Source organism: Dromiciops gliroides, chromosome 5 (genome assembly GCF_019393635.1).
Source record: "Dromiciops gliroides isolate mDroGli1 chromosome 5, mDroGli1.pri, whole genome shotgun sequence".
Classification (NCBI taxonomy): domain Eukaryota; kingdom Metazoa; phylum Chordata; class Mammalia; order Microbiotheria; family Microbiotheriidae; genus Dromiciops; species Dromiciops gliroides.
Window position 1 is genome coordinate 9,542,800 of NC_057865.1, and position 25,443 is coordinate 9,568,242.

At 42.0% G+C, this 25,443-nt stretch overlaps 1 protein-coding gene across 2 annotated transcripts in view; it reads left to right on the top strand.

The window, feature by feature from the left end:
• Window positions 1–22,956: 22,956 nt before the first annotated feature.
• The window catches only part of AHR (aryl hydrocarbon receptor), a 53,911-nt gene continuing 51,424 nt past the window's right edge, over window positions 22,957–25,443 (top strand). The window contains exon 1 of one of the 2 annotated variants that reach the window (XM_043966942.1): window positions 22,957–23,361. In XM_043966942.1, the coding sequence (XP_043822877.1) occupies window positions 23,294–23,361 (68 nt within the window). In that variant the 5' untranslated portion in view covers window positions 22,957–23,293. The remainder of the gene's footprint in view (window positions 23,362–25,443) is intronic. The other variant, XM_043966941.1, reaches the window with a different exon arrangement.

The window sequence follows — 25,443 nt, forward strand, 5'->3', positions numbered from 1 at the left end:
GCTGATCATAGACTTATCCTTTCCAAACGACACATTTGCGTTCAACAAAATCAGTGGCACCAAGGCAAGATGACTACCAGAAGACTTAATGTCAACATTAAGACTTAATGTTGGGAGTAGCTAGGTAGCACAGTGGATAAAGCACTGGCCCTGGATTCAGGAGGACCTGAGATCGAATTTGACCTCAGACACTTGACACTTACTAGCTGTGTGACCCTGGGCAAGTCACTTAAACCTCATTGCCTGCAAAAACAAAAAAAACAAAACTGTTCTCTCTCCCTCTCCCCTTCTCTCTCTCTCTCTCTCTCTCTCTCTCTCTCTCTCTCTCTCTCTCTCTCTCTCTCTCTCTCTCTCATTGCTGACAAGATTCTCACCAGAGTTCTCCTTAATAGGCTGATCCTTCACCTGGAAGGTGGTCACCTAACCAAGAGCCAGTGTGGCTTCAGAAAGGACCAAGGAATGGTCAGCATTGTTTTTGATGTCCAACAACTCCAGAAGAAATGCCAGGAGTAGAACAGAGGTTTGTAGACAATGTTTGTAAACCTAACAAAGGCCTTTAACACTGTTAGTCATGAGGGCCTGTGGAAGATCATGGGAAATCTGGTTGTCCAGAGAAGTTCATCAGTATTGTGCACCAGTTCCTTGATGGCATGTTTGCATGGGTTCTGGATAATGGATGATGCTCTTGTGCCTTCCCAGACATCAGTGGAGTGAAGCAGGGCTGTGTACTTGCTTCTGTGCTTTTTAGCATTATGTTTTCAGTGATGTTGTCTGGTACCTTCAGTGAGGACGAAAGTGGCATGAAGGTCAGCTACCACACCTGAAAGAGCCACAAGCCAAGATTAAAGTGGAGGGAGAGTTGGTGCATGTTTTTGCTTTTGTTGTTGTTGTTGTTGTTGTTGTACACAGATGATTGTGCACTCAATGCAGTCTCTGAGGCTGAGATGCACCAGGGTATAGATTGATTCTCTGCTGCTTTGCTCATTTTGGTTCAACAGTTAACACCAAGAAAACACAGTTTCTCCACCCGCTAGCACCACACCATCCATATAAAGAATGATCAATTACAGAAAATGGAGACATTTTAAATACTCACCTTGAAAGTCTACCTTCCAGGGATGTACACATGGACGATGAGGTTGATACACACATTGCCAGAGCTGGTTCCATGTTTGGGAGGCTCCAGAGCAAAGTGTGGGACAGAAGAGGTATTAGACCGTATACCAAACTGAAGGTCTACAAAGCCCTTGTGTTGACCTCATGGTTGTATGTCTGTGAAACCTGGACAGTCAAGTAGCACCATGACAGAAAACTGAATTGCTTCCATTTGAATTGTCTTAGGAAAATTCTGAACATCACCTGGGAAAATGAGGTATAGGATGCTGAAATCCTTTCTTGAGCTGAACTGCCCACCATTCAAACTCTACTGTAGAGAGCACAACTCCAGAGGGCTGGTCGTGTGGTTTGAATGCCAAATGTAGGTTTGCCTAAGACTATTTTCCAGAGAATTCACACAAGTCAGGTGCTTACATAGAGTCAAAAGAAGCACCACAAGGACCCACTCAAGGTCTCTCTGAAGAACTTGTGTATTGATTGTGAGACTCAGGAGATACTGGCACAGGACCACCCATCACGGTGTGTTTGCATCAGAGAAGATGCTGTGCTCTATGAACAAAGCAAAATGAGAAGAGCTCCAGAGAGATGTGAGAGGCACAAATTTAGAGACATCTCCATCTCAAATATTTATATACACTATTTGCAGCTGACTTGTAATAGAGCTTTCTGAGCTCATGTTAATCTGCTCAGACACAGTGAACATGGACCTCAACATTGTGATATCATTTTGGTGCTCTTTGAGCAGGAAGGAAAAACAACAATGTGCTAGACACTATGCTAACCACTGAGTATAAAAAGAAAAGCTTACCCTGCCTGTGCTTCAAGGAAATTGCATTCTAATGAAGTGTATATAAGTATATGCAAAATGGATGGAAGGGAGGTAGAGCCAAGATGGTGGAGCACTGGGAATCAATATGGCACACTCCACTCCCCCAAACCTCCTCCAAATACATATAAAAGTTATCCCATAATAAATCCTGATGGGGAAATCCAAGAAGAAGTCACAGTGACTTCTTTTCCCAGCCTACAGAGACAGCCCATGGAGGGGTCTGTGGATACCAGGAACAAGAAGACTCATCTGTCCCCAAGCCACAGCCTTCTTGAAGACTGGCTAAGGCTACAACCATAACAGGTTTGTGTTCGTTCTCTCTCTCTCTCTCTCTCTCTCTCTCTCTCTCTCTCTCTCTCTCTCTCTCTCTCTCTCTCATCCTGAGTCTGGTTACCTTATTGATACTTGGCTTTCACATGGTTAACATGAGGAAAAAAAGGTAGAAAATTTAAGACAATCTTGACCAAAAAACCCCAAAGTCCTTCATACAAAATATGTAGGGGCCAAATTTTAATTGGGCAGTGTTAGTTAGGAGGCTTGCCGCAATATTGAGGCAAGGAAGATTAACAGCCTCTTTCAAAAACAGAACAGGATTTATTAGCAAGAAGAAACTTAAAAACACAAATAAGATTTGTAAAATTAAGGGAAAGGGAAAAAAAGGAATGGGGGGAAGGAAAATAACTCGACCTGAATCACACCACCGCCCAGGGCTCAGCAGAGCATACAGCTGTGTCCTCTCTCTCTTTCCAGCTCAAATGCCAGAATGGCAAATCTCCTTTTTTCTCCTTCCCAGCAGACCCCAGGCTGTCCACACATAGCCCCAAGCTAATTGGCTGGCAGCCCTGACTTGACAGTCGCATGACTGCCCTCACTGGGCTTCCAGTCATTATAATTTTGCCAGGCCCATGTAGGCGTCAGCAAGTGGTGGTGATGTGAGCTGCCAGCACCATGGCGAAGGCTACAGCCAGTGGGTGGAGCACCATGCTGGTGTGGAAGGCAAGGCACCTGAGCCCCGGCCAGTGCATGTGCCGAGTTTTTTCTTTTAATTCTAGTCAAAAGATGGGGTCATAAAAACCTCAAATCACAATTAGTTCTTTACAATATGAAAATAGATTCAAGACTAGATCTGTTTTTAATTTAGAGTACCCTGGTAACTGTCCCCTAGGGACAACATCTTCATCATACCCAACTTGAAAAAGTCAGAGTTTATACATTAGATCCTTCCCACTGGCTTGCTTGATCAGTTTGAGGACATCTGCTTTCTCATCGCCACCATCTTTCAGATCAGGTTTTCATTAAGTTTTTGTTTGTTTGTTTTTATTTTGTTTGACTGGTAGTGAACTTCAGAAAAACAAATGTAGCCACTCTGGAGATTGCTGAACATATAGCCCAAGTTAAAATCAAAAAAGTCAAGAAAGACCCTCTTCCCTCGGGGAAACCCAGAGCATTGGCTGTCACTAAAGCAGATTAGAGGAACAATCCTGAACGTGTTTAAAAAAACACCACCACCACCACCAAAAAAGTGGGATTCACCCAGGATACTAGGATTTAGGGCTAGAAGGAACATCAGGTTCCTTTAATAGAAGGTACCCTAGCGCATTTAAAATATTATTAGATTTACAAAAAAATTTTATTTATAGAGACTGTTACATGCTCGGACAGAGGATGCTCTACAGAGATGGGTGGAGTTTATCCATCAGCTTTCTAATAGCAGTTTCCTGCCACAATTTCTGTGGCATGTGTAGAAATGTGGCTAGAGCTCACCTGACTTGTCCAAAAACTGGAAGCAAAATGGATGTCTTCTAATGTCCACTGCAGGAGGACCCATTTTCTCTTTAAAGGCATATGGGAACTCCATCGAGGTATAAGCAGAAAAACAACTCTTCTCCAGTTTCAAACTTTACCAGGGAAAAGCTTGCACTCTGCCTCTGGAGGGAAGGGTGGGGAACTTGCTGATTTACAGAACACCCCACCCATAGCTACATCCCCTTGATTAATTATGTAACCAGAACTCTTTTACCTTTATCAGCTTGCCAATCAAGTAATGGCAGATTATTCTGATGCTTGGCTAGGTTATCATACTTGAACCAGAAGGGCCCGTGGAAAGGACAGGATGCTTTCAATCTCGTATTTTTCCTAAGAATTTCTATGCTATGACGTTAGACATTTTAGCCTCACTGAAGATATCATGGAAAAGTCAAAGGTTCTTAAGCAAAAGAGGAGATCAAGGAAAAATTCCCAGAGTAGAGAGCTCTCTCATAAAGATTGGTCTTTGCCCATCTTCAGGAGAAATGACAGCAAATTTCCTGGATGATAGCATGTGTGGGAAGAGAATGATTAATCATGGATTTCTAGGAGAAATCCAGAAGCTGCTGTCTCCCCTTCCCCAGAGCCTGCAGCTTAACAAGAAGAATGAAGATTGACCTTTCTGACAACCTAGGGGAAAGAAACTCACCTTGACTATCCCTCGGATCACATCAACCAATGGAACTGAATGATGCTAGCCAATTAGCTTTGAGCAGTGTGTAAGAGCCACCCCTAGGGAAGGAGGAACTGCGGTGGACCACAGTAGGCTTGCTGCGCTCGCGCTCTCTCTCTCTCTCTCTCTCTCTCTCTCTCTCTCTCTCTCTCTCTCTCTCTCTCTCTCTCTCTCAAGCTAGCCACACATTCTCCTCTCCTGCTTGGAAAAATGTGCTAGGTATGTGACTAGTAGAGAAGTCAGGCAGACACATGGTCAACTCTTTACTAACATTTAATATGATTTAATAAATGTTTAATGCCCCAAACTGATTCAGTAGCCATTAATTTATAAGTAGCAATATCTCAGAAACCCCACGCGAGTTCCTCAATAATTTAGAACAGAGACAGGCATGGCCCCCAATATTTCAAACGCCACACATGTAAATGACTTCAGAAGATGAAATGCTAGTCAATAATTTTAGTTATCATGGTAAAGATCTTTGCATTTGAGATTATAACTACCTTCCTTATCCCCACAGCTGCTGAAAGACTTGGGGTTCTATCTGTGTTCCCAAAGACCATGTGTACATATTACTCTGTATCCTTGCAAACAAAATACATATACACACACAGTCTGATCTCCTGTTTGCTTCCTACATTTTCAAAGGTTTGCCTAATCATGGATATGGGTTAGTCAGTCAATTAGCATTCATTAAGCACCTACTATGTGCCAAGCCTGGATAAGCACTGAATACTTAGTGAAGCCATCATCTCTGGTTTTACTTTACAGTCAAACAGTTTAAAGTTGATTCATACTGCTTTTTCTCATCCTTGGACTTAGGTTTGTTGTTTTTGTTTTGTTTTGTTTTGAACCTTAGGCAAAGACCATCGAAGCCCTTCACGTCTTTCTAGAACTTGTTACTCTTTAAAATTTGGCAGAACAGATTAGTTTTTAGGATGGGACTTCATAATTATTTATATTTTCCTAAGCTTCACTTAGAGCATTATTTTTGTCTTTTTCTACTTCCTGCATTTTTACTCTAACCACTAAACAGTCTAAGTTTATTTGGTGGTCTGCATTCATTTCTACCCACAGTAATTTATAGCGTAGACTATATTATACTAAAGTCACATTTATATCTTTCAACGTAAATAATTTTAAATAGCAAAGATGCATTTGATTTTTGAGAAACTCTTTAATGGATATGAGATATAAATCATGGTTTGCAAAGCCTAAGAGTTTAGAATTTTCATCATCAGATAAGAGACCATTTCTCAGTATTGTAGCTGATGAATGGAAACATCCCTTAAGTAAAACACCAAGATTAAAAATAGGACCAGGTCTAGGATGATAGTATCTGAGATCAGGATCTATCAGAAGGGGGGGGCATGCACATGTTCAGCTAACACACCTTTTTAAAAATCCTTTCTTAGTCCAATGCCATGAAACACAGTGATGGTGGGATTCATTTGCCACAGGATAATGGACTTTCTGGTGGGGATGGCTTCCAGAGCTCATCTAGCCTGGCCCCCTCGTTTTGTGGGCAGCTAGGTGGTACAGTGGATGGAATTCTGAACTTGTCATCAGGAAGGTATCGTTCTTGTTCAGTTGTTTCAGTTGCCTCGAATCTTTGTGACCCCACTGGGGGTTTTCTTGGCAGAGATCCTGGAGGGGTTTGCCATTTCCTTCTCCAGCTCATTTTACAGATGGGGAAACTGAAGTAAACAGGTTAAGTGAATTGCCCAGGGTCACACAACTAGCAAATGTCTGAAGCCAGATTTAAACTCAGGTCTTCCTGACTACAGGCCTGGCATTCTATCAGGAAGACCCAAGTTCAAATTTCACTCCAAATATTTACTGGCTGTGTGACCCCCAGATAAGCCACTGAAACACTGTCTTCTTTGGTCTCCTCATCTGTAAAATGAGGGGTAATAATAGCATCTATCTCCCAGGGTTGTTGTGCAGATCAAATGAGAGAATGTATGTCGTGGGCTTTGCAAACTTTAAAGCCCCTAAATGCTACACTCCTCCTACTTCTCCTCCTCCTCATCATTTCATGGATAAAAAAACAAGATCAAGAAGTTTTATGACTTGATGATGGATACACAAGGAACACACACAGAATTCAAAACTTGTTCTCTTATTTCAGCTCCAGGGCTCTCTCTCTGCTGCATCTTTTGTCTTCTCCCTCCTTCGACTACATAAACATAAATAAAATAATCAAGTTTTGTTGTTTTTAAATATTTCATTATTGCAACCAGAGACTTAAAATGCAGGATAATATAAAGTTTGGGTGCAAAATATGAAAACAAAAAAATTAATCTTCTGGGCATATTCTTGCCAGAGTGTGAAATAGAAGAGAATAGGCTGGTTACAGAAGGAGGGTAAGGGATGATCATGGGTAGACAGCCAGAGAGCTCCACTGCTCTTCTCCCTATGTCAGGGAAGATGAGGAAGGACTTCAGCACTTTGGGTGGATCTTCCAGTAAAAGGGTTCTATATTCTATAAATCTATATATTAAGTGTTTACTGTATCAAAAAACAAAAAAGGAAGTGCTCTAGCTACAAATGCAGACTTGTCCTGATTTCTAAGCCTAGTTGGGGATTCTCCCAACTTCTGTACAGAAAAACAGGTTAGGTTTTCATCTGCTTGGTTTAAATGGTGAGTAAGCTAGTCAATAAATGCGAATTAAGCACCTACTGCATACCAGGCACTGAGCTAAGTGCAGGGGATACAAACAGAGGCACAAAGTCAGTCCCTGCCCTTGAGGGGTTTATGCTTCATGGGGTGCTGGGCTTGCCTTGTAGAACCAGATGGCTTTTAAAATCCCTTTCTCCTTCAAAGAAGTTAATGTTCCCTCTCTTACCCTTTGTCATTGCTTCTATAAATACATCCTGACTACTTCAGCCGCACTTGATCCCCCTTAATTCTAGTGCTTCCCTCTGAGATTATTTCCAGCTTATCCTGTATGTATCTTATTTGTACACAGTTGTTTGCTTGTTGCCTCCCCCATTAGACTCTGGGCTCTAGGAGGGCAGGGAATGGCTTTGACCTTTCTTTGTATCCCCACTGTTTAGCACAGTGCCTAGCACATAGTAGGTGCTTAGTAAACACTTGTTGACTGACTGGTGAATCTCCATCTTGCTTCTAATTGTGTGGGTTGTCAAAAGGCAATCACAGATTCTCGAGGATTCCTTAAGTATACCATCATATCATCTGCAAAGAGTGATAGTTTTGTTTCCTCCTTGCCTATTCTAATTCCTTTAATTCCTTTCTCTTCTCTGATTGCTAAAGCTAACATTTCTAGGACAATATTAAATAATAGGGGTGATAATGGACATCGGTGTTTCACCCCTGATCTTATTGGGAAGGCCTCTAATTTACCTCCATTGCATATAATACTTGCTGATGGCTTTAGGTAGATACTGTTTATTATTCTAAGGAAAGCTCCCCCTATTCCTAAACTCTCTAGTGTTTTTATTAGGAATGGGTGCTGTACTTTGTCAAAAGCTTTCTCTGCATCTATTGAGATAATCATGTGATTTTGGTTGGTTTTCTTATTGATGTGGTTGATTATGTTAATAGTTTTCCTAATGTTGAACCAGCCCTGCATTCCTGGTATAAATCCCACCTGGTCATAGTGTATTATCCTGGTGATCACTTGCTGTAATCTCCTTGCTAATATCTTATTTAAGATTTTAGCATCAATATTCATTAGGGAAATTGGTCTATAATTTTCTTTCTCTGTTTTTGCTTTGCCTGGTTTTGGTAAAACCACCATATTTGTGTCATAAAACTAATTTGGTAGAACTCCTTCTTCACCTATTTTTCCAAATAATTTGTATAATATTGGAATTAATTGTTCTTTAAATGTTTGGTAAAATTCACCCGTAAACCCATCTGGCCCTGGGGATTTTTTCTTAGGGAGTTCATTAATAGTCTGTTCAATTTCTTTTTCTAATATGGGTTTATTTAAGGATTTTATTTCCTCTTCAGTTAACCTGGGCAGTTTGTATTTTTGTAAATATTCAACCATTTCATTTAGATTGTCAAATTTATTGGCATACAGTTGGGCAAAATAATTCCTAATTATTGACTTAATTTCCACTTCATTGGTAGTAACATCACCCTTTTCATTTTTGATACTGGTAATTTGGTTTTCTTCTTTCTTTTTTTTAATCAAATTAACCAATATTTTATCTATTTTATGGGTTTTTTCATAAAACCAGCTCTTAGTTTTATTGATTAATTCTATAGGTTTTTTGCTTTCAATCTTATTAATTTCTCCTTTAATTTTCAGGATCTCTAATTTAGTGTCTAATTGGGGATTTCTAATTTGTTCTTTTTCTAGCTTTTTAAGTTGCATGCCCAATTCATTAATCTCCTCTTTCTCTTTCTTATTCATGTAAGCATTTAGAGCTATAAATTTTCCCCTAAGCACTGCTTTGGCTGCATCCCATAGATTTTGGTATGTTGTCTCATTATTGTCATTCTCTTGGATAAAGTTATTGATTGTTTCTATGATTTCTTGTTTGGCCCATTCATTCTTTAGAATGAAATTATTTAGTTTCCAATTGATTTTCATTCTACTTTTCCCTGGCTCTTTCTTACATGTAATTTTTATTGCATCATGATCTGAGAAGGATGCATTTACTATTTCTGCCTTTCTACATTTGACTATGATGTTTTTGTGCCCTAATACATGGTCAATTTTTGAAAATGTGCCATGTACTGCTGAGAAAAAGGTATATTCCTTTCTATCCCCATTCAATTTTCTCCAGACATCTATCATGTCTAACTTTTCTAGTAATCTTTTCACCTCTTTCACTTCTTTCTTATTTATTTTTTGGCTAGATTTATCTAATTCTGAGAGGGGGAGATTCAGATCCCCCACTAGTATAGTATTACTGTCTAATTCCTCTTGTAACTCATTTAACTTCTCCTCTAAGAACTTGGATGCTATACCACTTGGCGCATACATATTTAATATTGATATTACTTCATTATCTATAGTACCTTTAAGTAAGATGTAATTTCCTTCCTTATCTCTTTTAATGAGATCTATTTTTGCCTGCACTTTGTCTGAGATAAGGATTGCTACCCCTGCCTTTTTTACTTTAGCTGAGGCATAATATATTCTGCTCCAGCCTTTTACCTTTACTCTGTGTGTATCTCTCTGCTTCAAATGTGTTTCTTGTCAAAAATTACTTGAAACAATGAACAACTTTAGCAAAGCAGCAGGATATAAAATAAATCCACATAAATCATCAGCATTTCTATACATGACCAACAAAGTCCAGCAGCAAGAGATAGAAAGAGAAATTCCATTTAAAGTAACGGTAGATAATATAAAATACTTGGGAGTCTACTTGCCAAGACAAACCCAGGAACTCTATGAATACAACTACCAAACACTCTTCACACAAATCAAATCAGATCTAAATAATTGGAAAGATATCAATTGCTCATGGATAGGCAGAGCTAATATAGTAAAAATGACAATACTGCCTAAATTAATTTACTTATTCAGTGCCATACCAATCAGACTACCTAAAAATTATTTTATACAGCTAGAAAAAATAATAACAAAATTCATCTGGAAAAACAAAAAGTCAAGAATATCCAGGGAAATAATGAAAAAAAATTCACAGGAAGGTGGGTTAGCGGTACCAAACCTGGAGCTTTACTATAAAGCGGCAGTCATCAAAACTATCTGGTACTGGCTAAAAAATAAAGTGGTAGATCAATGGAATAGGCTAGGCTCAGGAAATGCAGGAGTAAATGACACTAGTAATGTAGTGTTTGAGAAAACCCAAAGACTCCAGCTTCTGGGATAGGAACTCAGTATTTGACAAAAACTGCTGGGAAAACTGGAAGATAGTATGGCAGAAATTAGGCATAGACCAACATCTTACACCTTATACTAAAATAAGGTCAAAATGGATACACGATTTAGACATAAGAGGTGATACCATAGGTAAATTAGGAGAGAAAGGAATAGTGTACCTATCAGATCTTTGGAAAGGAGAACAGTTTTTGACCAAACAAGAGATAGAGTATATTATAAAATGCAAAATGGATGATTTTGATTATATTCAATTAAAAAAAAATTTGTACAAACAGAAGCAATGCATCCAAAATTGGAAGGGAGGCAGAAAACTGGGAAACAATTTTTGAGGCCAGTGCTTCTGATACAGGCCTCATCTCTAAAATATATAGGGAATTAAATCAAATTTATAAGAATCCAAGTCATTCCCCAATTGAGAAATGGTCAAAGGATATGAACAGGCAGTTTTCTGATGAAGAAACCAAAGCTATCTATTCCCATATGAAAAAATGCTCTAAATCTCTAATGATTAGAGAGATGCAAATTAAAACAACTCTGAGGTACCACCTGACACCTATCAGATTGGCTAAAATGACAAAAAAGGAAGATAATAAATGTTGGAGAGGCTGTGGAAAAATTGGAACACTAATCCATTGTTGGTGGAGCTGTGAGCTGATCCAACCATTCTGGAGAGCAATTTGGAATTATGCCCAAAGGGCGATAAAGCTGTGCATACCCTTTGACCCAGCAATCCCACTTTTAGGTCTTTTGCCCAAAGAAATCATGGAAGGGGGAAAGGGACCCACATGTACAAAAATATTTATAGCTGCTCTTTATGTGGTAGCAAGGAATTGGAAGTTGAGGGGGTGCCCATCAATTGGGGAATGGCTGGACAAGTTGTGGTATATGAATACAATGGAATACTATTGTGCTGTAAGAAATGATGAGCAGGAAGAGTTCAGAGAAACCTGGAGGGTCTTACGTGAGCTGATGATGAGTGAGATGAGCAGAACCAGAAGAACATTATACACAGTATCATCAACATTGAGTGTTGACCTACTGTGATGGACTATATTCTTCTCACCAGTGCAATGGTACAGAAGAGTTCCAGGGAACTCATGATAGAAGAGGATCTCCAAATCCAAGAAAAAAAAAGAAAGAAAGAACTGTGGAGTATAAATGCTGATTGAACCATATTATTTCTTTTGTTTTGGGTGCTGTTGTTTTTTTTTTTTCTATTTTGAGGTTTTGCATCACTGCTCTGATTTTTTCTCTTGTAACAGGATTAATGCAGAAATAGGATTAATGTTATTATGTGTATATATATGTGTGTGTGTGTATATATCTATATCTATATCTATATGTATAGAGATATATAGACACAACCTATATCAGATTACCTGCTGTCTAGGAGAGGGGGGAGGGAGGGGAGGGAGGGAGGGAGAAAAATCTGAAATTGTAAAGCTTGTATAAACAAAAGTTGAGAACTATCTTTACATGTAACGGAAAAAATAAAATACCTTATACATTAAAAAAATAAAATAAAATAAAATAAAGCATCTAAAAAAAAAGGCAATCACAGAGACAGAGCCAAGATGGAGGAGTAAAGGCAGGGACTCTGACGTCTCCCCCAAACCCATCCAAATACTTCACGTGATGACTTGAAAAAACTTCTAAAGAGGTAGAACCCACACAAAGATTTTCCAGCCCAACACCACTTAGAAGGTTGGCAGGAAAGGTCTGCTGCCACAGGGTAAGAGCGGAGCCCAGTCCAATGCAGGCTGCACCAGTGCAAGCTGGGCCCCGGCAAACTGGAAGCAATTCTGGAGCACCTGAATCAGTGGCAGCACTGGTAGTCCCCAGACCCCTCATCCCACAGACGGTCAGAAGGAGATTTACAGGGGCCCCTGTGCTGGCACCAGGGGCCCGAATCTGTTACATTGGCTATGTATGGGGGTGCTGTCCTGGTTCTTCGTTCCAGCTCAAGAAGGAACATTAGCACAGCAGAGCTTGTGGCCTCAGGGGAGCAGGGACCCTGGTCACACTTCCAGGATTGAAAAGAGTGCTTGTGGTCACTCACAAACCAGTGCATAGTACAAGAGAGCAGTCGATGCATCTCTGCCTAAATCATCTTGAACTTACTGGTCCCCAGAATTATCTCTGAAAACAGCTGCTCTAAAAAGCTGAAGCTTGGGACGTGTCCTCTCCATTCTGGAAGCAGAGACCCACTTTAGCATAGAGTTAAAAGTAAAGAAATGGGCTGGAAAATGAGCAAACAAAAGAAAAAAATCCGACCATAGAAAGGTTCTGTGGTGACAAGGAAGAACAAAGCACACTCAGAAGAAGACAAAGTCAAAACTCCTACATTCAAAGCTTCAAAGAAAAACATGAACTGGTCTTAGGCCGTGGAAGACCTCAGAAAATGTTTTAAAGGGGCAGCTAGGGGGCGCAGTGGATAGAGCACCGGCCCTGGAGTCAGGAGGACCTGAGTTCAAATCTGGCCTCAGACACTTAACACTTACTAGCTGTGTGACCCTGGGCAAGTCGCTTAACCCTCATTGCCCCGCAAAACAAAACAAAACAAAATCAAACAAACAAAATACCTGACTTGGAGAATAGATCCAGGAGAAATAATTTAAGAATTATTGGACTACCTAATAAAAAAAGAGCCTAGATATTATCTTTCAAGAAATTATTAAAGGAGAATTGTTCTAATATTCTAGAGCCAGAAGATAAAATAGAAATGGAAAGAATCCAACAATCATCTCCTGAAGAGATCTCAAAATGAAAACACCAAGAAATATTATAGCCAAATTCCAGAACTCCCAGGTCAAGGAGAAAATATTACAAACAGACAAAAAGAAACAGTTCAAATATAATGGAGCCACAGTTGGGAAATACAAGATTTAGCAGCTTCTACATTAAAGGATCCAAGGGTTTGGAATATGATATTCCAGAGAGCAAGAATCACCTACCTAGCAAAACTGATTATAATCCTTCAGGGAAAAGAAATGGATATTCAATAAAATTGAGGACTTTCAAGCATTCCTGATCAAAAGACCTGAAGTGAATATGAAATTTAACTTTCAAATACAAGACACAAAAGAAGCAAAAAAAGGTAAACAGGAAAGAGAAATTATAAGGGATTTGAAAAGGTTAAACTGTTTATATTCTTACATGGGAAAATTATATTTATAACTCCTAAAAAACTTAATTAAGGAGTATATGTAGATAAAAAGTAGAGGTTTGAGTTGCATGTGCTGGTATGATTATCTAAAAATATAAAATTAAGTGGTGAGAAAGAAGAATGCATTGGGAAAAGAGGAAAGGGAGAGGTAAAATGGGATAAATTATCTGATATAAATGAGGTCTGAAAGAGATTTTACAGTGGAGGAGAAAATGAGGTAGGGGTTGGGGGAGCACACAAACCTTACTCTCATTAGAATTTGCTCAAAAAGGGAATAATATAGACACTCAGTTGGGTGTAAAAATCTATCTGGGGCAGATAGGTGGCACAGTAGATAGAGCACTGTCCCTGAAGTTGGGAGGACCTAAACTCAAATCTGAACTCAGGCACTTGCTAACTATGTGACTCTCTCTGGTCAAGTCACTTAACCCCAATTACCTTAAACATCAGGGGCCATCTCCAGCTGTGCTATTATGTATCTTGCCACTGGACCAGATGGCTCTGGAGGAGAGAGTGAGGTTGGTGACTTTGCACAGCCCTTCCTCACTTAAATCCAATTTACTGTAAGTCATGAAATCACCCCGATGACCTTTTTGAGAATGAAGGACAGAAACCAACAACAGAAAGTAGGATGGAAGGGGATAAGAGGAAGGGGGAGTTGATAGAAGGGAGGGCAATTTGGGGGAGGTAAAAGTCAGACGCAAAATGTTTGAGAATGGGCAGGGTAAAAGGATAAAGAAAGAGCAGGATAAACAGGGGTAAAATAGGTTTGAGAGAATACATAGATGTAAATCATTACTGTGAAAAAAATTTATAGTAAGTCTCTGATAAAGCCTCCATTTCTCAAACATATAGAAAACTGAGTCAAATTTGTAGAAATAAGCCATTCCGCAATTGATAAATGGTCAAAGGATATGAATGGGTAATTTTCAGACAAAATAATCAAAGCTATCTATAGTCATGTAAAATGCTCTAAGTCATTATTGATGAGAGAAATGCAAATTAAAACAACTCTTAGCTACCATCTCATACCTGATAAGACTGGTTAATATGACAGAAAACGGAAAATGACAAATGTGAGAGAGGATGTGGGAAAATTAAAGAGTAATATACCATTGGTAAAATTGTATACTGATTTAACCATTATGTAAAGCAATTTGGAACTATGCCCAAAGAGTTATAAAACGATGCATGCCCTTTGACTAAGCAATAACACAACTAGGTCTGCATCCCAATGAGATAAAAAAACAAAAATGAAAAGGACCTACATGTACAAAAGTATTTATAGCAGCTCTTTTAGTGATAGCAAAGAATTGCAAATTGAGGGGATGTCCATCAGTTGGGGAATGGCTCAATAAGCTATTTTATATTATTGTGGTGGAATACTACTGTGCTTTTTTGCGGGGCAATGAGGGTTAAGTGACTTGCCCAGGGTCACACAGCTAGTAAGTGTCAAGTGTCTGAGGCTGGATTTGAACTCAGGTCCTCCTGAATCCAGGGCTGGTGCTTTATCTACTACATCTGCCACCTAGCTGCACCACCACTGTGCTTTAAGAGATGATGAGCAGCATGCTCTTAGAAAAATCTGGACTTACATGAACTGATGCAAAGGGAATGAGCAGAACCAGAAGAACATTGTATATAGTAACAGCAATATTGTATAATGGTTTAATGTGAATAACTTAGATATTCTCAATAATACAATGATCCAAAATGATTCTGTAGGACTTAGGAAAAAAGGTTCTGTCTATCTCCAGAGGAAGAACTAGTGGAGCCTGAATGCAGAGTGAAGATACTTTTCTTTCTTTTTCTGGGTTTCTCTGTTTTCCTTTACAGAATGGCTTACACGGAAATGCATTTTGCATGACTACACATGTATAACCTATGTCAAGTTGCTTGCCTTCTCAGTGAGGTGGAGAGAAAGAAGTCAGAATTCAAAATTTAAAAGAAAAAGGTTAAAATTATTTTTACATGTAATGGAGGAAATATTAATTTTTAAAAGGCAATCACAACACCACAAGACTTATGCAATGACCAGGTTTATTACAAAACATGCATGCGGACCCCAACAGGTTCCCCATTTTTACAGAAGTTTACAGTTTTATAATAGCAGGACAAAGGGAGGAGGAGATAGGGGTGTGACAAGGGAGGGGGAATAGCGCATCTAAGGAGAGAAAAAGGACAAAACCAATCACCCTGGAGGAGGAGCGAGGTGATGTCAAAAGCCTTATTCTTTTCCCTTGGCAACTGCTAGACTATGAAGATAGGAGGGTCACCTTATCTGCAAAGAACCCCAGCTGCACAAGCATTATCCCTACTTGGCAAAGACTAACTGGCACCCTCTTGCTTCCCAAGGACATGCAAGGCCTCCAGTTTGAGGTACAACAACAAATCGTGTTAGCTCATTGGGAGATCCAACCTTGACACATTCAGGGGCCTCCTGCATGTTCTGAGTCCAGTGTTTCTGGAGGAAAAGAGGCAACTCAAAAAGTTCAGGGGACCTCTTAATAGGGCACACAAAGGAAAGTGGAGAAGCAAAGCAATTTTAGGGGTGCTTTAGACCACAAAGCAATTGCTTGGGGGGGGTCTGCATTATCTGAATTGACTTTAATATGTTAGGATTTCAAAGAGGTGTGATTTCATCCCTGTGGACACCCCATTCACCAGTGCAGATCTCTACCCCTCAACAACTTCATGGGTAGTCTTTGCATATTGCTGTGCAGCCCTCTTGACGATGAGTCTCTCCACATGAACTTAAGCTGGTCCTTGGATGATAACAGATGCACCTTTGGGGAGAGTGTCTACTCTAAGCCTTCCCAGCTTGCAACATAGATGCTAAACAAATGTGTGTTGATTGAGTGATTGACCTACCAGAGCTGTATAGATGTCAAGGCTCCAGGGACACCTGTAAGCACTACCTCTTCACTACCCAATTCTATTTTTTATGCTCCAGGCACTCTTTGGATTGGAGTTAGAGTCATTAGTAAGACAGCACCTTATTTAAAACTAAATGAAGTAATAAAGCTACTAAGTCTCACTGGGGTCCCGAGAACAGAACCAACCAACAAGAGCTCCTCTCTGGCAGCCTGCCTCCTGCCTCCACCCTACCAGGATCTTCTCTTTCCAGTGGGGGCTGGGACCACTGAGGCTGTGCCCTCCAGTCAGTCAATAAATATTAAGCACCTACTATGTGCCAGGCACTATGCCAAGCTCTGGCAAGACAAAGAAAGGCTCCTCGAGGAACTCAGAATTGTCTTCATTCAGCTCTTAGTGCAGGGCTTAGCCTACATTAAATGTTTAAAAATAAATATTTACCAAATACTTATCCATTCACTCGGTCCCTCCTGGCATTTTTGATTTTTCCTTTTCCCTTGGATCCTTCCCCTGAAGTCCTCCCCTCTTCTTTCTTTCTTTCTTTTTAATAACTTTTTACTGATGTCTTTTTTCTTTACATTACCATCATTTCTCCCAATATCCTTCCACCTCTTTGAGAGCTATTCCATATAGCAAATGGAATTTTAAATTTTGTTTTCGCAAATGGCATTTTTAAATGCTAAAAAAAAAATCAGAAAAAATCAGCATAACTAATCAATAAACTGAAAAGGTATGAAAATAAGTGCAATGTACACCACTTTGGACCTCCAAAGTCTTCAAATGATCAGATTATCTTCCCATTATTTCTTCCTTCAAGATATGTTTGTTCTTTATAATGTTGAAATTTTGACTTCTGATTTTTTGTGTGGTTGTTCTTTCCATTTACATTGTTGTAGTCATCATGCCTATTATTTTCTTGATTCTGCTTAATTCATTTTGCATCAGTTCATGCAGATCTATTGATGCTTCTCTGTATTCATCACATTTGTCTTTTCTTACAGCATAATCATCTTCCATTACGTTCATGTACAACAATTTATTTAGCTATTCTCCAATCAATGGGTAGTTACATGTTTGCAACTCTGTTGTCACAAAAAAAGCATTGCTATAAATATTTTGGTATCTGTGGGGACTTTCTTCCTATCAACTATATTCTTTTCTTATAAAAAACAACTAACCAATCAGAAAACAAAACCCCAAAACTAACCTTGGCCCTTGAAACTACTGCCTTCTGTTTCTGTCACCACCAAAGTATCCATTTGATAATTTCACTTTTGCATCACCCACTCACATGCTCAGCTTCTTTTAAATCCAGCTACCACGACCACTCTACCAAAGCCTCTCCTGAAGGTCACAAAATGAGCTCAGTCCTGTACCACCAGATGCAGAATCAGCAGAGGCCATCCACTGTAACGAATTTCCCTTACCACCCACTCGACAAGTGGTTCACCAACCTCTCGATGAAGATGGCCATTGAGGGGGAGAGAGAGCCCTTTTGACTTTGGACAGCTCCCAGGAAGGCTGTCCTGTTATCTAGTCTAAATTTGACTCGTAGCCACTTCTACTCTTTGCTCTTAGTTCTTTCCTTTGGGGCCACAAAGAACAAATCTAGTATTCTGTCTCATGCACTAGACACTGTGCAAAGTACTTGAGATACAAGGAAAGGATAGTCCCTGCTCTCAGTCTAATGAAACATACAACACACAAACCTCTGTGTACAAACTACAGACAGGACAAATTCCTCCTTGATGAAATGCTTCCAAATGGATATCAAATGGCCAAAGCCTTCCTTCTCTGCCTTGAGACTTCTTTTCAGGTGGCATGTACTTGAGATGGTATGGTGGAGTAGCAAAAGGGCTGAATTTGGAGCTCAGGGACCTAAGACAACAAGCTCTGCCACTTACTAGCTGTGTGACTGTGGACAAGTCATTTTGTCCAGTGGGGTCTCAGTTTCTTCATCTGTAAAATGAGGGCATTAGACAAGATCACCTCGGAGGTTGCCTCACCATGCTGATGTCCTGTTTTGGATGTCCCCCATCTCATGAATGTCTTTTCTACAATGTAGCCTACATGCTTCAATATTAGGAAAATTATCCACATAATCGACCACATCAATAACAAAACTAACCAAAATCAGATAATTATCTCAATAGATGCAGAGAAAGTTTTAGACAAAATACAGAACCCATTTCTATTAAAAACACTAGAGAGCATAGGAATAGACGTAGCTTTCCTTAAGATGATAAATAGTATCTATCTTAAACCATCAGCAAGCATTATATGCAATGGGGATAAGTTAGAGGCATTCCCAATAAGATCAGGGGTGAAACAAGAATGTCCATTATCACCGCTATTATTCAGTATTGTACTAGAAATGTTAGCCTTAGCAATAAGAGAAGATAAAGGAATCGAAGGAATTAGAATAGACAAGGAAGAAACAAAACTCTTTGCAGATGATATGATGGTATACTTAGACAATCCTAAAGAATCAACTAAAAAACTACTTGAAACAATTAACAACTTTAGCAAAGTTACAGGATGTAAAATAAACCCACATAAATCATCAGCATTTCTATATATGACCAAAAAAGTGCAGCAGCAAGAGATAGAAAAAGAAATTCCATTTAAAATAGCCATAGATGGGGCAGCTAGGTGGTTCAGTGGATAGAGCACCGACTCTGGAGTCAGGAGGACCTGAGTTCAAATCTGGCCTCAGACACTTGACACTTACTAGCTGTTTGACCCTGGGTAAGTCACTTAACCCCAGTTGCCTCACCAAATAGATAGATAGATAGATAGACAGATAAATGAATGAATGAGTAATTAATTAATTAATTGATAAATAAATGAAATAGCTGTAGACAATATAAAATATTTGGGAGTCTATCTGCCCAGGCAAACCCAGGAACTATATGAACACAATTACAAAACACTTTTCACATAAATAAAATCAGATTTAAACAAATGGAAAAATAGAAATTGCTCATGGGTAGGCTGTGCTAATATAATAAAAATGACAATTCTATTTAAATTAATTTACTTATTCAGTGCCTTGCCAATCAAACTATCAAAAATTATTTTATAGTGCTAGAAAAAATAGTAACAAAATACACATGGAAAAACAAAAGGTCAAGAATATCTAAGAAATTCATGAAAAAATGCAAAGGAAGGTGCCCTAGCTGTACCAGATATAAAACTATATTATAGAGCAGCAATCATCAAAATTATTTGGCACAGGCTAAGAAATAGAGCGGTGGATCAGTGGAATGGGTTAGGCACACACACCACAGCAGTAAATGGATAAAGCAATCTCCTGTTTGATAAACCCAATGACTCTAGCCTCCAGGATAAGAACTCACTATTTGACAAAAACTGCTGGAAAAACTGGAAAATAGTATGGCAGAAACTAGGCATAGACCCACATATTACACCGTACACCAAAGTAAAGTCAAAATGGGTATAAGATCTAGACATAAAGGGTGGTAGCATAGGCAAATTAGAAAAGGAAAGAATAGTTTACTTGTCAGCTCTATGGAGAGGGGGAAGAAGTTATGACCAAAGATGAGATAGAGAACATTATGAAATGCAGAGTGGATCATTTTGACTACATTAAATTAAAAAGTTTCTGCACAAACAAAACCAATGTAAGCAAGATTAGAAGGAAAGCAGAAAGTTGGGAAACAATTTTTACAGACAGTGTTTCTGATAAAGGCTTCATATCTAAAATATATAAAGAACTGAATCAAATATATAATAATACAAATAATCAAAGGATATGAACAGGCAGTTTTCAGATGATGAAAATAAAGTTATCTACAGCCATATGAAAAATGTTCTCAATTACTACTGACTAGAGAAATACAAATTAAAACTACTCTGAGGTACCACCTCACACCTATCCAATTGGCTAATATAACAAAAAAGGAAAATGATAAATGTTGGAGAAGATGTGGGAAAATCGGAACACTAATGCACTGTTGGTGGAGCTATGAAGTGATCCAACCATTCTGGAGAGCAATTTAGAACCAAGCCCAAAAGACTTTAAAATTGTGCATACACTTTGACCCAGCAATACCACTATTAGTTCTTTTTTGAAAAGATATCATAAAAAAGGGAAAAGGACCCACATGTACAAAAATATTTATAGCTGCTCTTTTCATGGTAGCAAGGAATTGGAAATTCAGGGGATGCTCATCAATTGGGGAATGGCTAAACAAGTTGTGGTATATGAATGTAATGGAATACTATTTTGCCATAAGAAATGATTAGCAGATGGATTTCAGAAAAACCTGGAAAGACTTAACATGAATTGATGCTGAGTGAAATGAGCAGAATCAAGAGAACATTGTACACAGTATCAACAACATTGTGGGCTGATCAACTGTGATAAACTTAACTTTTGTCAGCAATACAAGACAATGTCAAAAGACTCATGGTGGAAAATGCTCTCCACATCCAGAAAAATAACTATGGAATCTGAATGCAGATTGTAGCATACTATTTTCACTTTTCTTGTTGCTTTTTTGTTATTATTCTTGTTTATTCTATCTTGCATTTTTTTCTTTTTGCTCTGATCTTTCTCTTATACCATGACTAATGTAGAAATATGTTTAACATGATTGTAATGTATAATCTATATCAGGTTGCTTTCTGGACTCTGGAGGGAGGAGGGAAAGGAGGGTGGGAGAAAAAATTTGGAACTCAAAAAATATATATCTTTACATGTAATTGAGGAAAAAAATTTAAAATGTAGCCTGCAGTAATAGCTTTCTGTCAATCTTCCTCAGTCTTCATCTTTTTGAGGCTGATGACACCTTTGGGTCTCTTGGGCCACCCTTTCTCCCCACAGCTCATCTTGACTTTGCATCTTTCTGTCATCTCTCTGATAGAGATGTTCTGTCTCCTCGTCAGCTGCTTCCTCTCCAAACTTCCCAAATGGGGTTTTCCCCTAAGGCTCTGTCCCCAAATCTTTTCTCTTTTCTCTACATTTTCGCCTGAAGCAGCCATCCACAACCACAACTTTCACTGACGTCTCAGCAGCACTAATGGCCTGGGTCCCCAATCTCAACTTGGATATCTCTATATCTTTGGCCTGGTTCAACTTCACTGGAATGAGATCGGGGAAATTTGGACAGACGGTGGTTCTCCAGGAAAAGATTGCAAGCTGCATATAAATTGGATATTTTTTTTTCCTAAAAAATAATGCAATCTTATGGCATCCTAGAATAAAGTGACTGCCGTGGGCAGGTCACAGTGGGACTATTGAGCTCAGTCCAGCGTGAGACATTTTAGGAAATTCTAGATGATAAAAGAATTCCTTTTATTAAAATAACCTCTACTACACACCTGCCAAGTGGTCAGCAAGACTTTGCTAACCTAGCGGTGTCCACCAGAAACTCGGACAGGTTTTTATTTCTCTTAGTTTTAGAACTTAGCTCCCAATCACCAGATTCTCAGAACAAAACTGTCGATAGCCCGAATAGAGGAGGGGGATGAAGCGGAGATACATCACCAGGGTTTGGGGAAAACTGGGAGAAAATGGCAGATCCCAAACCCGAGTCCCAGTCCAAGACCAGCGCTCCCGTCCTGCCCCGGTGCCCTCGCAGGCTCGGCTCAGGACCCACCTCCGAGGTGCAGTGCAGCCCTCTGCAGACGCCCCTCACCCGAACCGTAGGGCACGAAAGCTCTGGAAAACAGTCTTCGACTGTCTCTCCGTTGGGGATGCGGGCATCGAGGGGCTGCGGGTGGGATGTTGGCATTGAGGGGCTGCGGGCATTGCTGGGTTACAGGGCTGGGGGGCGTGGGATGCGGGCATCGCGGGGCTGCGGGTGGGATGTTGGCATTGAGGGGCTGCGGGCATTGCTGGGTTACAGGGCTGGGGGGCGTGGGATGCGGGCATCGCGGGGCTGCGGGTGGGATGTTGGCATTGAGGGGCTGCGGGCATTGCTGGGTTACAGGGCTGGGGGGGCGTGGGATGCGGGCATCGCGGGGCTGCGGGCAGCAGGCAAGGGGATGTGGGCACGGCGGGGCTGCAGGATTGGGGAGGGGGGCCCGACGGGCCAGAGCCAGGGCATCCGGGCTCCAGCCCCGCCCTCTCGACACAGCTCGGGGCTGCGTGGGGGACTCCCCGAGTGCGCTGGATGCGCTGACAGCCGGCCGAGCAGACGGACTTCCCGGTACCCGGGTATCAGGGCACCCACCTGGAGTGGAAGCGCCTTGAGGGCCTCCAGGACTCCGCGCGCACCGAGCCCGGCTAACGAGGCCCCCATTTTACGTAGGGGAAACTGAGGCTCAGAGCCGTCGGTGCTGCAGGAAGTGGACGAAGCGGGGTGTGAGCCCAAGCTCCGAGGGGCAAGCCAAGGCGGGAAGCGCGGCTTCCTGGAAGCCCCTGGTTCTGCGAACCCTGGGGAACCCCGGAGGCGTGGTCACAGCTTCGTCCTGACCTCACCAAGATGGCGTCGAAAGAGGCACAGCACGGCCGTCGCAGTGACGTACTAAGGAGCAGGGCGGAGTCCTGGTGGGCGGAGCGGAACCGGGGGCGGGGCGGAGCCTGGGAGGGCGGGGCTCGAGGGGGCGGGGCAGGAGGGCGCGGCTGTCAGGCTGCCTGGAGGTGGCCGGGCGGGGACGGAGCGCTCGGGGTGACTTGGAGGCGGCGGCAGCGGCGGTAGGAGCAGCCTCGGCGACGGCGACGGCGGCGGCGGCGGCGGCCCTTAGACCGCGGGCGGGCGGCAGGAGCCGGGGAAGCCCCTGAGGCAGCGGCCGCGCGCCGACCCCCTGCCGTGCCCTGTGCCCCCAGTCCCCCTGCGGAGCGGGGCTCGCCGGGGCTCCCGGGCACTCGCGGGCCGAGGGAGCGGAGCCCTGTGCGCCTGCGCCCCGCAGCCCGCCCCCCCCCCGCTGCGCGCGCCCGCCCGCAGCCGCCGCCTCACCTGCGGCCGCGTGCCCGCCACCTGCGGCCGCCCCGCGCCCGCGCGCATCCCGCAGCCCGCGGGGCCGGCGCCATGAGCGGCGCGGGCGGCTCCCACATCACGTACGCCAGCCGCAAGCGGAGGAAGCCGGTGCAGAAAACGTAAGCGCCCCCGCCCACGCGGGACCCGTGCGCCGTGCGGGGCGCCCCCGCCCCCCGAGTCCCTGCCGCCTCCCCCCCCCCAGGCAGGGCCAGGGGGGCTCCCCGGGCTCCCCCGCGGAGTTTCTCGGGGCGAGCCAAGCGCGTGCTGGGCGGGGAGGCCGGAGCCCGAGCTGTCCAGCCCGCTCCCGCAGGAGCCCCGCGTGGGGTCCGCGCCCCGCTCCGGGCGCCGGGCTCCCCGCTTGCAGGACGGCTTTGCCCTTCGTGGGTGGGGAACGATAGTGGCACCCGTGGGCCGAGGTGCGCGAGCTCCCTCGAGCCTCCCTCCCCTTGAGTCCTTCGGCGCCGAGGAAAAGGTCGGGAAAGCCAGCGGAGCCTGCGTGGAAACAAACACTCGTGGGTGTGGGTGTGGGTGGGTCCTTTTCCTGAACTCGAGCGTTTCCCAGGGGTCTCCGCTCGTGGGACAAGGTGACAGATTTTTGTGTCGTTTCGAAGACAGGGATTCTAGAGTCGTGAGGAACTCTCGGCATGGAAATTTCCTCCCCCAGTGCGGATCGCTCCCTCATTGTCATGCGTGGGCCGGCAGAGCTCGCCGGACCACTGGCAATTGGGATCTCGGGAGATCTCAGCTGTATTTACGGGGGAGAGACTGAAGGGCAGCCGGGCGGTCCCCTCTCTCCGCTGTCCCGCCCTGGGTGATTCAGGCACCTAGACGGGTGAAAGTTTCTTTTTAAAGAAGTCTCTCTGACGTCTGAAAGTCATTCTTGGAGCCTGCCGTGTTCCCGTCTTTTCGTGGGCTATTCATGCACTTGCATTTTCCGATATCGGCGAGCAGGATTACGGAGGGTTTCACAACTACCCTCTAAAAATGGAAGTGCTCCTTGGGCACAAGCGTTCCATAATAGTTGCAGAGGCAGGCCATTCATATTTGAAGTTGCTAGCATAGGAAGGAGCGCCATTGAGTTTTAAAACGTTCCCCTTTGGTCTTCCTTAGAGTTAACTCTGAAAAATCTAAATTGACGTTAGCGTACGAACTCCCTAGTTGTACCCTAAATAGACACTCATTAAAATAGCACGCACCGGCTTTGACAGCAGCATCTTTAGACAGCGTGCCTTACATGAGCTTTTTAGCTGAGTCTGTGATTTCTTGCCTGGGTTGGGAGTCCGTCGAGCTGGGGGCTTGGAGAGTAGCTGCTTTGATAAGTCAAACAAAACCAAACACATTGCATCTTATAACACACTTGGTGTTTAAAAATATTCTTATGGATTTTAGATTTTTGCTTATGACGGTTAAAATATTGGTATCCATATGCTTGTTAATAGAATAAATGGAAAGTGGCCAAGTATTCTAGATTTCCATAAATCCTTTGTTATTTTTGTATGTGTCAGATCACAGGATTATGCTCACAAAATAGTCCTTAATAAGCTATTGATTCTTTTAGACAGCTTTTTAAAAAATATACAATTCCTTGTATTTTTCACTGAATTCTGTCAGATGACTATATTGTTCGTCATCTTAGACAAAGTGGTATTTTAATATTCTCTTTGTTATCCAGTCTGAGAAATAAAGTTAGGTGTAAAATTATAAGAAACTTCAGTCTAATTCTCAAAGAAAAGAATAGGGATTGAAAATTCTATCCTCTTTGTCCCATATAGACCGTGTATTTTGTTCTGTATCCCAAATAGGACAAGTGGTAGGATAATAGGATATAAAGAATGGAATGAATTATGACCCTTTATTCAGCTTATTTGTTCTTACTATGTGATGATTTGCTACCATCATCCAGTCTCTAATAACACAAATACCTTTGGGCCTACCTTAACATGTGATCTGCTCTGGCTGTGGGAATAGCAGGGCCTGGTATGCAGGGGACCCACTTAATGTACGAATGGGTCTGGGTGCTGGTTGTCAAAGCATAATTTCATTGACTTTATTCTTTTTTTAAGGATGAATATAGATCATCAGATAATTAAAAACTGGAGGAGAGTGGGGCTTCACCTGCACTAGAATTCTTGGGGGGGGGGGCGGAAATCCTTAATACTTGACAAGAGAATTCTCTGGTCAGTTTGGTTTCAGTACATTAA